Source organism: Panthera uncia (assembly GCF_023721935.1).
Source record: "Panthera uncia isolate 11264 chromosome B3 unlocalized genomic scaffold, Puncia_PCG_1.0 HiC_scaffold_1, whole genome shotgun sequence".
In the NCBI taxonomy this organism is placed as follows: domain Eukaryota; kingdom Metazoa; phylum Chordata; class Mammalia; order Carnivora; family Felidae; genus Panthera; species Panthera uncia.
The window spans coordinates 60,877,596-60,891,970 of NW_026057582.1; the positions used below are offsets into that span (position 1 = coordinate 60,877,596).

Below are 14,375 nucleotides of genomic sequence, written 5' to 3' on the forward strand. Positions count from 1 at the left end.
TAAGGCCACCCAAGGGTTTTATTTAGTATGTCTTATTTAAATTATGTATGAATAATTACAGTGTCATATGTTTTGATGATATATTATCCAGTATTTAGTGGCTGTGCCAAAATGGCTGTGTGAGCCTTGAAACTAGAACCTTCTTGACAAATGTTGGGTTAGAAGCAGACCTTCCATATATAGGAGGCACTGGCAGTCTGTATGTGGAAATGTTCTTTTTGAAGAAAGATTTTCCTATTTTAAGCTTTGCCAAGTTTAGGCAACTCATAGGTTTAGGCATAAGCATTAGAGCTAGTAGAAAGGAATTAAATTAGAGTAGCAGATCTTTGCCATTGAGAACAATATTTACTTTAAAAATATTTTTGCTGTAAAAATCAAGGAAAAATTCTCATACTTTGTATTACTTCATAATTTGTGTCTCAGTCTTAGGTTAATTGAAGTGAGTTCTCATTAATTTCAAATGGCTCTGGAAGGTTCTCTACTTAGGCAAGATTCATTAAGCTTTTCAGTGATAAAATTGCAAAAACACGTTTCCATATATCAGCCATATATGGTTCACTCTTGTAGATTCCATGCTGATATCTAGCAAATTATTTTAAAATGTCATTTTTGTACCAAATCTACTTCTAAAACAAGAGTATCATGACAGGTGTTTTCTCAAATGTTTAAAAATGCATATTTATCTAAGCATAATTCTTATTTTGGTCTTTGTTTTCTTTTTATTTTTCATAGATATCCCACAGGTGAGACCAAAGCCACATTATGTTATGATAAAGAAGGATGCTGAAACCAATGAAGCAATCTATTGTACAAAGGAGCCTTTCATTAAGGCTCGGGTTATTGTCATTCGTTGGCTGGTTTCTTTCTGGCTTGAGCCAAAGCCACATACAGGACCTCATATTCCTGGGATGGAAGGTGAAGTCTTGCCAAAGAATATTCAGGTAATACACCACATAAGGCAAACTTGTTAAAGTTAAAAATGGCTTAAGAGATATGTCTGTGGATTTAAATTGCCTTATGTGTAGAACACTTTTAAAGCAAATGATAGTATTTTCTTTGTATAAATGTATTTTATGAATCCAAATTTTAACAATTATTATAGAATTGATAGTTTTTTTAATAAAAAATAAAACTTGGAAGACATAGAAGATAATTCTAGTCATATATGAGTCTCAGCTTTTAATTTGTTTCTGTATTTTATATTAGTTGTGCAGTATTAAAAATATTCTGAATTGTACATACAGATTCTTGCAGTTGGAAGCAATCTGTAATCAAATGGTTGTAGAACCATCATAATTCTTTTTAGATTTCCAAAGCATTCACAGAATGCTGACTTAAAATCTTATCTCCCAGGGTACTTGGCTGGCCCAGTCCATGGAGCTTGTGACTCTTGATCTTCGGGTTGTGAGTTCAAGCCCCGTGTTGGGTGTAGAGATTATTTAAATATAAAGTCTTGGGCGCCTGGGTGGCTCAGTCATTTAAGCACCCAACTTTGGCTCAGGGCATGATCTCACGGTTTGTGAGTTCAAACCCACATCAGGCTATCTGCTGTCAGTGCAGGAGCCCACTTTGGATCCTCTGCCCCCATATCTTCCTGTCACTCCCCACTTGCACGTTCTGTCTCTCTCAAGAATAAATAAACATTAAAAAAAAATCTTTTTTAAAAAAATTTTTTAACGTATATTTTTGAGAGAGAGAGAGCATGAGCAGGGGAGGGACAGAGAGAGAGGGAGACAGAGAATCTGAAGCAGGCTCCAGGCTCTGAGCTGTCAGCACAGAGCCCGATGCAGAGCTCAAACCCACAAACTATGAGATCGTGACCTGAGCCGAAATCAGATGCTTAACTGACTGAGCCATCCAGGCGGCCCCCCAAAAAAGAAAATCTTAAAAAAATAACGCCTTGCCCTCATCTCATTTCCCCTTTTTTCAACAAGGGCACTGAGTCTAGAAATGTGATATAAAATTGTACGGCTATACAATGGAGGGACTAATCTATAAACTTGTAGTATTTCTTAATTAAATAGTTGGTCTTTTTCATACTTCATTATCACTTTCTCCTTTTTCCTCAGTGTGTGTTTTTCCTGAACTTATCTATATTACAGTATTTATTTTATAATTTTTATTTTCCTTTTCTCAGATTTTCTTCATTTAGTTTAAAATATCTTATACTGTGTGTGTTTTTGTATGACTTCTTAAATCTTTCACAAATTAAGTGGAGGTATAAAGTGGGTGTTTAATTGATTAGCACTCAGAATATTTCAATTATATTCCCCCTTAGCCTTTATCTGCAGCCGACTATGGGTATGTTTTCCCTAAAACTTTGTTTCAGTGTCTCTACACAGAATTATTAAATATAGAAACTCTCAAGCAGAACTATTTTCCATGATCTCAGAACTTAATGCACTAAAATCATGAAGGTTTTGATTAGGAAGGCATATTTGAGATTATTTACTTAAACCCTCTTGTTTTATAGACGACAAAACTGAGACTAAAAATTGAGTAACTTAATGGAAACGAATTTGCCATACCATGATATAGTGCTACTACTATCATAACATGGTAGTAATTTCCTTATCACCAACCTTACTTTATCGCTAGTCTTAGGCTTCATCTTTAGTCATGGTGAAAAATCTTTTAAGTTAGTAGAATATAGAATGTTCTCTTGAGTTTGTTTCTTTCTTTCCTTCCTTCCTGCCTGCCTACCAGCCAGTCAGCCTATCTTCCTTTGTTCCTCCTTCCCCGTTTCCCTTCCTTCCTTCCGATTTTATTTTTAAGTAATCTCTACACCCAGCATGGGGCTCAAACTTACAACCCCAAGATCAAGAGTCACATATTCTACCAATAGCCAGCCAGGCACCTCACTCTTGAGTTTTTTTTTATATTTTCTTTAGGTGTCATTTCTACTTCTGTCATAATTTTTTTTTGCCATTCCTTTGTTTTTTTGTAACTTGTTTGTACTGCAAACATTCTAAAAGCAAATTTAGATGGATAGATGATTAGTGAGTATCACTATATTACTTATGTGTTGAATTATTTGGATTGCCACTTAATTATTTAGAATGGATTCTAAATGAAATCTATGCCTGGGGTGCCTGGGTGGTTCAGTCCATTGAGTGTCCATCAGATTCTTGATTTTGGCTCAGGTCATGATCCCAAGGTTGTGGGATCAAGCCCTGCATGGGCTCCATGCTGAATGTGGAGTTTGCTTAAGGTATTCTCTCCCCCCCCCACCCTTGTTCTCCTTTCTACCTGTCTCCCCTGCTCACTCATTCTCTCTTTGAAAAAAAAAAAAAAGTCTATGATCTATGCCCAGTTTTAAACAATAGTGTAAGTTATTTGTGGAATGCTTTGAGTTCTACCAGTATTTGCTATTAGAAAGCAAAATCCCAGGGTGCCTGGGTGGCTCAGTAGGTTAAACATCCAACTCTTGATTTCGGCTTAGGTCATGATGTCACAGTTCGTGAGCTCGATCCCTGCATCAGGCTCCTTGCTGGCAGCATGGAGCTTTCTTGGGAGTCTCTCTCTCCCTCTCTCCTGCCCCTCCCCTGCTCTTGGCTTCTCTCTCTGTGTCTCAAAATAAATAAACTTTAAAAAAAAAAAAGCAAAATACCAAATTAAATGATTATGATACTCTCCCTCTTTTCTTTTTATTTTAGAGAGCAGCTGCTAGTTTGGTATCCAGAGAAGAAAACAAAAATGATAATGCTGATAAAGCAGATAGAACTACAGAACCAGAACAGTCCCATTCTAATACAAGCACTCTCACGGAGCGAGAACCTAGCTCATCCAGTCTCTGCAGTATTGATGAAGAACATCTCACAGACATTGAAATAGTTCGCAGAGTTTTTTCTTCTAAAAGAAGTAATGTAAACTTTGTCACAGAGATATTTCGTCAGGTAAAGTATCTTTCAGTAATTTTAATTTCTAATGTAGACTTTGGTTTTTAATGTTGAATATACTGACTTTGAGCTATTTAAAATTCCTAATAGAAATGTTTGTTTGTTTGTTTTAAGTTTATTTCTTTTGAAAGAGAGAAAGAGAGAGCATGAGCAGGAGAGGGGCAGAGAGAGGGAGAGAGAGAATCCCGAGCAGGCTCCAACACTGTTAGTGCAGAGCCCAATGCAGGGCTCAAATTCACAAACTGTGAGATCATGACCTGAACCAAAACCAAGAGTTGGACACTTCACCAACTGAGCAACCTAGGAGCCCCTTAATAGAAATGTTTTTTAAAGTTCATATTTAATTTTAAACTTAATTTTAATTTTAAAATTTGCTATTTTAATCTTTTAATATTTTCTATTATTTATATTTTTTAGTTTATGATGAGTTTAGTTTAATAACCAACCATGCTCCTTCTTCTGTTATTAGAACAGTTTTCTTAGTTACTCACTTTCCGGTTTGAAACTTTATTTCCTACCATTTGATTAGTAAATTAAAATTATTTTATCTTTTATTCTCTACAATCAGTAAAAAGTGGTTTATGAGTATAAGAAGCAATGTTTTCATTGCCTTTATCCTCCTCTCAGAGGCTCAGTTTTGTCCTCTAAGGCATTCTGAAATTAAAGTTGCGTAAGGTAGATATTTGGGGACTAAAAGAAATGGAGAGAAAGAAAAAGAATAAAAAGTATCATATAAGGATAGCTAGAAATTCCTAAGTGCACATTCTCAATTACATAGAAATTTTATGGAAAATAAACCTTATAAAAACTAATCATTTGCTCTTAATAGCAAAGGTACTTAACTTTTGCAGGTAAACATCATTGAGTTTTGTAGCTGAAGGGGATCATTCAAGTCTCACAGCAAGAAAGTGGTAGATTTGGGACTAAAACTCCCAGATCCTGGTTCCCCTGGCAGTGCTGTTTATACCACATTGCCTTCACTTGCAAGGGAGCTGTCTAGGCAAAGCACATCTTCACCTCATATACGTATTTATTGATATGCAAAACAGAGGCATCATTAGCTTTGTAAAGAAACAAACTTGCCTTGGCTTGTTTCAGCGGCACAAACACTAAACATTAGAATGATACAGAGAAAATTAGCATGGCACCTGCACAAGGACCACAGGCAAATTCATGAAGGGGTTCTATATTTTTGTGTTCATGAGTACAAATGTATACAATTATATACAAATTGATTGTTTCATTCAACCCCAATAAAGTGACTATCACAATAAAAAAAAAAAAGAGACCAACTTGCCTTACCATTTTGTCCAGCTTTGGCAGTGGTTCTGGTTGCCAAATTTTACAGTTTGAGTTGATAGACTATTTGACAAATGGGAAGGGAAAGATATTTGGCAAATAATGTTGGAATAATTTACTTGTGGGAGAAATCAAAGCAAGCTTATAGAACTATTCAGGTTTTCGAGTAATAAAGTTTCTGTAAGTTTATTTTTCTAGGAATTTGTTCATTGCATTTGTTTTCAGATTTGACAAAAAGTTCATTACATTCTTTTATAAACTTTTTAATATCTGAAGCATTTATATTCATGTTCCTCCTTTTCATTCCTGTTAGTATTTATTTGTCTTTTTTTTTTTTTTTTTTTAAATGATTCTTGCTAGAGATTTGTCATTTTATTAGTCTTTTCAAGAATGAGCTTTTGGCTGTTAGTCCTCTCTGTTTTATACTTGTTTTTCTGTTTTATTATTTTTTGCTCCTTGTTATTTCATCTTTCTACTTGATTTTGTTTTTTTTTCCCCTAGCTAATTAATTTTATTCTCACATTTTTCTCAAATGATTTTTGAGGCTATTAATTTACCATATGTACTGTTTTATCTATATTTTACAAATTTTGGTGTATAGCATTTTTTGTTATTATTCACATGTAAATATTTTCTAATTTTCATGTTAATACCTTCTTTGACCTTTGCAATATTTATCAATTTGTGTCTTCCAAACAGTTTTCTGGGTTTTTTTTTTCTTACAAATTTTGATGTGATTCTTTTAGAGAATATAGTCTATATGATACTAGTTATTTACAATGAATTGAAACTTATGGCTCAGAATGTAGTCATTTCTCATAAATGTCCTGTGTGCTTGGAAAGAATGTATGCTTCTCTGTTGAGTTCAGTGATCATTAACGTCTGAACTTTTCTATATCCTTACTAAAGGTTTTTGGTCAGTTTGCCCTTACAGTTATGGAAGTCTTATACTCTGATGATTTGTCAGGTTTATCTTTGTAGCTCCATAAATTTTTCTTTGTATATTTTCAAGCTGTATAATTAATAATTAAATACATACAAGTTGAAAGTTTTATATTTAAATGTGGCTCAGCTGTTTAAGCATCTGACTCTTGTTTTTGGCTTAGGTCATGATCTCATGGTTTATGAGTTCGAGCCCCATGCACAGTGCAGAGCCTGCTTGGGGCTCGCTCTCTCTCTCTCTCTCTGTTCCTCCCCCACTTTGCTCTCTCTCTTTCAAGATAAATAAACCTAAAAAATTTTTTTTGAATGTGAATTAAACATTTTATTTTTATGGCCCTTTTCACCTACAAAAATTATTTTTGCACAAAGTCTATTTTATTTACTATTAGTGGATTTATACCACTTTTTTTTTAAGTTTATTTATTTTGAGAGAGAGAGAGCGAGCAGGGAAGTGACAGAGAGAGAGGAAGAGAGAAACAATTGCAAACAGGCTCCATGCTGGCAATGCAGAGTCCAGCACGGGGCTGGAACTCACTAACTGAGATCTTAACCTGAGCCGAAACCAAGAGTTGGATGCTTAACTGACTGAGCCACCCAGGTGCCCTAACTTTCTTTTTATTATGAACTAGCCTCTGGGGTGGCTGGCTGGTTCAGTGGGTAGAGCATGGAACTCTTGATCTCAGGGTCATGAGTTCAAGCCCCCTGTTTAAAAAAAAAAAAAAAAAAAAGAAAGAAAAAAAAGTAGCCTCATACATTTTTTTAAACAATCTTTTAATTTTTAACTCTTTTATATCATTAGATTTTGTATGCCTCTTGTAAATATGGTTTGATTTTTAAAAATCTTTGTCTTTTAAATGGAATATTTATATTATCATTGTTATGTTTGGATTTATTGGTAGCATCTTATTTTGTTCTATTTTTTTTTATCATGTCTGTATTTCTTTTGTGTCATTGTCTTATTTTTTGCTTTCTTTTTAATTGATACTTTTTCACTTTGTATTCTTTTACTGTTACTTGGTTTGAAAGTTATATTCTATTTCTTTTTCTTCAGTGATTATTGTATAAATTTTAACATACATAATTCACTTTCCAAGGACTAAAGTTATTTTTTTACCCTTTTTCTAATCAGTACAAGGATCTTAGAACCTTATTACTCTTATTTTCCGCCCCCCCCCCAACTTAACCTATTGTTATTATGGAATAATTCAGTTCTATTTTATGTGGTTGTAGTTTAACTCCAGTATTATTATTGTTCTGTGCATTCAGTATTGATTTACGTTTAGTTATCTGTTTATCATTTTCTGTGATTATGATATCTTCCCTTCCAGATTTTTTAGAATCACTTTCCTCTGCTTGAATGAAGTTCATCATTTAGTGGATGATTCATCATTTTGGTGGATGTCTGTTGGTATCAAATACTAAAAATTTTTGCCTGTCTGAAAATGCCTTTTATTTTTGAAAGACTTTTTCTACTGGACATAGACTTCTAGATTAACAATTATTTTCACCCAGCACATTTTAGATACTCAGATACTTTCCCACTGTTCTTTGTTTTACGTTGTTGCCGTTGAGATGTCAACCAGCAGTTGAACTAATAAGTCAGCTATCTTTGCTCTGGCTCTTTTTAATATCTTCTTTTAGTATTTGGCATTTTACATTTTACTGTGGTATGCCCAGATCTAGGTTTCCTTTCATTTATTCTTTAGGGGATATTTTAGGCATACTTCATTTATGGATTAATATATTTTGGCAATTCTGGAAAATTTTCAGCCATTATCTCTTTAAATATTGCCTCTGTCCCATCTTTTTCTTGTCTTTCCGGGACTCTGGCAAGATGAATGTTAGATCTTTTTTACCTTAAGTGTCTGTTAACCTCTCATTCATATTTTCCATCCCTTTGTCTCTCTATGCTACATTCTGGGTACTTCTTTTTTAATTACAACTGCTTCTGGAAATTGGCAAGTCTGCTCAATTTTATTGTTTCTAGTTCTTATGTTTTACTTATTTATACTAAACATAGTTATTTTATATTGGTTGATCATTGTAATATTCCTGAGGTGTTTGTAGATCTGATCATACCATATTTTGTTTCTATGTTCTCTTTCTTATTGTGGTGTATTCTCTTAAGGTTTCTTCCAATATTTCATGATTTCAGAAATTTAGAATTTTGACTCTGAGCTTTTTCATCTTACATCTTTATTTGCTGATTTGGTTTATTAAAGGTTGATTCTCTCAGAAGTGAGTTGCATTTGCTGCTTCTGGGTGCAGAGAGACACTAACAACCTGTCGTTAAACTGAATCCTTGATTTGAGGTTCAAGCTAGCCACATAATATGAACACAGAATATAAAACTATGTTAAGGCTAGCTTTTAGTTACAGTGTGTCTGGGGAGATTTTTGTTGTTATTGTTATCTACTCTGCATCTAGATATGGGCAGTTTTCTTTACAAACTTTTAATGGTTGGGTTTATTTCTCATTCAGCATTGCACTGACAGTATGTAGTTCTGACTTTGTTTAGTTTTCCTGTTGTTCTCCCTGCTTTGGCACAATAGGTCCATGGAAACCAAAGTAATTGGTTCCACTCAGAGTGAAAGCCAGCTTTCTTGCTCCTCCTAAAACTTAGCTCACTGAGTTTGGATTTCATATAAGTTTTTATTTTTGAATATTTTTTTCTGCTTTTTGGCTTATCAATGCATTTAAAAAGATTAAATTTGGGGCACCTGGGTGGCTCAGTTGGTTAAGCATCCAACTCTTGATTTCGACTCAGGTCATGATCTTGGGGTCATGGGATTGAGCCCCGTGTCAGGCTCCATGCTAAGCATTGAACATGCTTGGTCTCTCTCCCTCTCTTTCTCTCCCTTCCCCTCTCACACTCTATGTAAATAAATAAATATAAAAAATTAAAATAACAAAAAGATTAAATGTATTTTTAATATACATTTTGATTTTTCAATCAGAAGGTTTGTTGAGTTACTAGTCCACCATACTCTTGGAAACAGAATTCCCCTTATTGAGTTTTTAATAATGCTCTTTATATTTAAAATTTTTTAATTTGCATTTGCTTATTTTTCACATCTGCCCTAGTCCCTTTTTGCAGTGGCTCATTCATTCTTTATTCATATTCATTTTCTTAAGTAAAACATGTTAAAAATGTTCATTTTATATTCCTTATTCTACTACCTCTATCAGCTAGTTTTTGTAGTTTTGGCCTTCTTGGTTGTTGTTTCTGTTTTCACCCCTGTTTGTTTATTTTGGGTTTTTGTGTTACGGATTTACATTTCTGTGGAATTTTGTGGGAATTACTTTGAAACTTGGGTTGAAAGATGTGTTCCTCTAGAGAAGAAATGTTCTTGCTTCTCCCAGGTATTTGGTGGTCCTGTCAACCTTGGTTTACTTTATTTATTTTTAATTTAATTTTATTTTAATTTTTCAGTAAGCTCTATTGTATGCCCAGCGTAGATCTTGAACTCATGACCCTGAGATTAAGAGTCACATACTCTACCAAATGGGCCAGCCAGGCATCCCAGCCTCGGTTTACTTTAAATTATAATTCTCAGTTTATGATTCTTCCTACTTTGCACCACTCAAAGTTATGTGATGATCAGCCTGAGAATATGAATTTGCAGGAAAGGGTGTTCTTCCCTCCTATTCCCCTACACTAAGTCAGTAGACAAGTTTCCTCACTGACTCTTCTCTGGAGTTGAGATTTTTTGCCTTCCCCTCCTAGCTCACCTTTGTATTCAGGTTGCCTACATTGGTGTCAGTTTTACTCATAGAAGCCTGATCTGTCTCTCCCCTCTGAACAGGTAGCTATTTAAACCCAACACTCTAGGCTATCCAGGGCAATAGCCAGCAGCTTCATTGCTCACTTGCTGTCTGGATTAATACACACATTTTGGTCTAGACTCAGAATATCCTTACAAGCTGAGCCATTCATTTAAAAAGGTCTGTTGTATTTTTTGATGTGACAGTTTTTAGGTGTTCTATGCAGGAAGATTCCAGGATATCTTTTAAATGATATTGCTGGAGACTGAAGTCCTCGGAGATGTTTTTATTCTGATAATTATTTTTTAAGTGATTTTTAAGGCAAAACTTAAGGAAAAATAAATTTGAGGATGGTGACACCAATGGATCATTCATGTTTTGAAAAGGGATTAATTTCTAAGATTAGGTATATATTGGGAAAGCTATTTTTACTTGCAGTAATGCTGATAAATTTTCAAAATTGAGAATTTGTGAAATAGTTTCTTTCCTTACTTTGAAGGCTCAGATGTTCCACAATATAGATAAAATACTCCATTAATTATCAGGTATATGACCATGTAATGACTTTGCCCCTAGCAGTCCCAGCTAGAGCACAAGTCTTTCTATAGGCAAATAAGTTTAGTAGAAATATATTTACTTAATGTTTCTCAAAATTATCATCCTCAAAGCTTTCACAATTACTGTTTTCCCTATCTGAATTTCCATCCTTCAACCCTCCTTTCTTTCCTCTTTACCCTTTATTCCTTTTTTTTCTAACCTGATACTCATCTTTTATTACTTCTAAATATGGCTACACCGGAGAAGTCTTCCATGACCACCCAAAAATAGATGCACCTGTATGCATATGCACACACACAGACACATGCACACATACACACACATAGTAAGTATCTTTTTATGATGTTTTTGAAAATTATTTTCTTCATAGTACCTCTTCTGAGTTTTATATTTATTTAAAAAATTATTTTTAAAATTTTAATCTTTTTTTCTACCTTCCATGAATACTTCTCATATTCATTCATCATATCCTCAGTGCCTGGCATAGAGTAGACACCTAATAAATATTTGGTGAATGAATCAAGAAGTTCTGTAACTGTTGAGTACCAGGTACTTTATTAGTGCTACCTGAGGGCTAACATTTATTTCTAGAAACTAACTCTTGAAATAATTTGTTATATAGTTGATGATGTTATTTTAGGGCCAGTGTAATGATTGAGTTTTACCTCAGATGAAGATCTTTATATTGTTATTTGTCTTTAAAACAAAGATACAACTATAAAGCATAAAATCCCCCAAATCATTTGAAATGATAAAGTTATTCTTTATGTTCAATAGAAAGACATATATGCACTCCAGGCATTATATATTTATGTCTGTATATGTATAATTATATCTGTATATGATTATACCTACATATATAATATTTCATACATATGTATATAATTATATGTGTGTAAATTTTTTTCTGCAAAGTCACTTTAAGGCAATAGATTGAAAACTGTGGTTTGAGGCTTCTGGGAAGTCAAAACTATTTTCATGACAAAATAAGATTTTATTTACTTTTTTCACTGTCATTTTTTCATGAGTGTGAAGTAAAGTTTTCCAGAGATACCTGATATGTGCTATTGTGTCAGATTGAATGCAGAAACAAGCAGATAAGAGAATCCAACTGTCTCCCATTTATTTATTTATTTTTAAATGTGTATTTATTTGAGGGAGGGGGCAGTGAGCAGAGGAAGGGCAGAGAGAGAGGGAGAGAGAGAATCCCAAGCAGGCTCCATCTCAGGATCTTGAGATCGTGACCTGAGCTGAAATCAAGAGTCAGATGTTAATCGACTGAGCCACCCAAGTGTCCCCCCACTGTCTTTTATTAAGCTAAACATTAATGATATTTGCAAAAATGTAAAGCAATGTATTTTGGAAAACCTGTTATTTGTGTTAACATATAGTAGGGTAGGGGTTCTGAGACCAAAATGCAAACCACTGCTTTCAGAAGACAGTGGGGTGCCTGGGTGCCTCAGTTAGTTAAGCATTGGACTTTGGCTTGGGTCATAATCTCACGGTTTGCGACTTTGAGACCCTCGTCAGGCTCTCTGCTGACTCAAGCTCAGAGCTTGGAGCCTGCTTCAGATTCTTTGTCTCCTTCTCTCTCTGCCCCTCCCCCACTCGGTCAGTCTCTCTCTTTTTCTCTCTCTTTCAAAAATAAACATTAAAAAAAATTTTTTTAAGTTAAAGAAGAAAATAAAAAAGACAAAAAATTTCCCGGGTCTGCTGAATGCTCCCTGTACTTGATTTATCTTAAAGAATGTGTTTATCATAATCTGGGTTGATTAATAATACAAAAATATTAAAAATTCAGAGATCAGCATGTTTTATTACTGTTTATTCACTGAAGAAGAGAGTCATAGCTACCAAATTCACAAAACTGGATCAGATTATCTTCAGCTAATACTGTTAAATATTTGATTTTTCTTTCTCCTGTTGTTTTGATTCCATCTCCATGTAGTTTTTGTTTGTGTCGTAGTTTTATGGTCATAGAATCAAAACTGGAGATGACCTCTTGTAGGTCTATCTACAAACAAAATTTGCTGAACATATAGATTTAAATATGTTTTTTGAATGATAACTTTCCTTATTATCAGTTAATAATTGATGTGATTGGTGCTTCTTCATAGGGACAAGGTGCTGATGTATGGTTTTGAATGTTCTGGTTTCTGTGACAGTTATTTCTCATTGTAAATGTATAAATCGGCACTCTGGTTTTTATGCATCCGTTTTTTTGGCCATGGCTAATCTCAGTCTTTCCATAAGATTCATATTTAGTGTGTTGGCAAAATCAGACTTTAGAGCTTACAAGGACAAAGGTTATATACACTCTGGGTTTTAGTAAATTCATTAGGCCACTTGGGATATGGTGTGACAGTTTATGCGTTAATAAATACCAGCTCTGGATATTATTAATATTTTTTAAATGATTAAAACTTTATGTTTTAGATCAGCTTTAGGTTAATAGTAAAATTGAGCAAAAACTACAGAGGGTTTTCATGCTAATTTTAAAAAAGTTCATTTTTCAGTATCTGAGAATAAAACTTTGAGATTTTTTTCTTATACTTTGAACCTTTTTATTTTTTTAACATATTCTATTTTTTTGAGAAAGAGAAAGTGCGCAGGGGAGGGTCAGAGAGAGAGAGAGAGAGGTAGAATCCAAAGCAGGCTCCAGGCTCTGAGCTGTCAGCACAGAGCCCGACGTGTGGGGCTCGAACCCACAAACCACGAGATCATGACCCGAGCCAAAGTTGGACTCTTAATCGACTGAGCCACCCAGGCGCCCCTATACTTTGAACCTTTTTAAGAAAGCTGAGATGTTGCTGCAATTATGAAATAAATATTCTTAGAGCAGACAGTGATGATCCAAATCATATCATTGACCATTAAGCTGCTAGAATATGAGAATGAGAGTTTGGGAATGAGTTTGTTTCTTTAGATAAAAGAAAGTAGCAAGTATGTAAATTGGTAGGGAATTAACAACAGCAAATAAATAAAAGTTACCAAAACTGCATTAAATGTCCTGTTGATATTACACATTAACTTTTCATCGTTATCTTGGAAAGCTGATTTTCTTGGTTAGTTTCATTCAGATAAAGTACTTGACCCCATGATAATTACTAAATATACCTACTAATAGCTCTATAGGAGGAAGTGCCAGGGTTTTAGGTAAAGGTCTTGTGGCTTTTAGAGTTGAAATTAATAGGTACTGGTTGTAAAAGGAAAAATTAAAAGCAATTTAATTCCATTTCTGTGTGTAAAGAGAAAGTCCAGTAAAAATGTAACCACATGAACACAAACATGCATAAAGAAAGGAATTTGGGTAGTGAGATTAAGAGTATTTTTACTGTTGGGGCCCCTGGGTGGCTCAGTCAGTTGAGTGTCTGACTTCAGCTCAGGTCATGATCTCATGGCTTGTGAGTTCGAGCCCCGCGTTGGGCTCTGTGCTGACAGCTCAGAGCCTGGAGCCTGCTTCATATTCTGGGTCTCCCTCTCTCTCTCTGTTCCTCCCCCACTCACTCTGTCTCTGTCTCTCAAAAATAAATAAACGTTAAAAATTTTTTTTAAAAAAAGAGTATTTTTACTGTTTTGTTTTTGCCTGTCTGAATTGTGTAAAAAGTTTTTTTATTGTGAATATGTTACATTTTTGTGATGAAAATATTTACTTTTTTTTAAAGTTAAAGCAACCCAGAAAAGTACATAAAGGAAAGAATAATTGTAAGATATTCCTTTTAATATTTTAAGTATTTGCCGTATTATTTAACTTATTTAACTTTATTATATGTAAAATGAAATAAAACTGCAATGTTTTTTCTTTATATGCTTATAGTTGCCTTTTACATGTAATTTGTATTACTTCTTGGAGTCAGATTTAATTTTAATTAAGTTTCCATATCAAAGTTTATTGTAGTAGTAATCTAAAAA

At 34.1% G+C, this 14,375-nt stretch overlaps 1 protein-coding gene and 1 non-coding gene across 4 annotated transcripts in view; both read left to right on the forward strand.

Moving 5' to 3' along the window:
* RALGAPA1 (Ral GTPase activating protein catalytic subunit alpha 1) overlaps window positions 1-14,375 on the forward strand; it is a 270,966-nt gene that overhangs the window by 65,232 nt on the left and 191,359 nt on the right. For all 3 annotated transcript variants that reach the window (XM_049612882.1, XM_049612883.1, XM_049612884.1), the window contains exons 9-10: window positions 733-941; window positions 3,657-3,896. In XM_049612882.1, coding sequence (XP_049468839.1) covers window positions 733-941; window positions 3,657-3,896 — 449 coding nt within the window. The remainder of the gene's footprint in view (window positions 1-732; window positions 942-3,656; window positions 3,897-14,375) is intronic.
* On the forward strand, window positions 4,990-5,093 carry LOC125910485 (U6 spliceosomal RNA). The gene has a single exon (XR_007453995.1). It is a non-coding gene; the product is annotated as a U6 spliceosomal RNA (small nuclear RNA).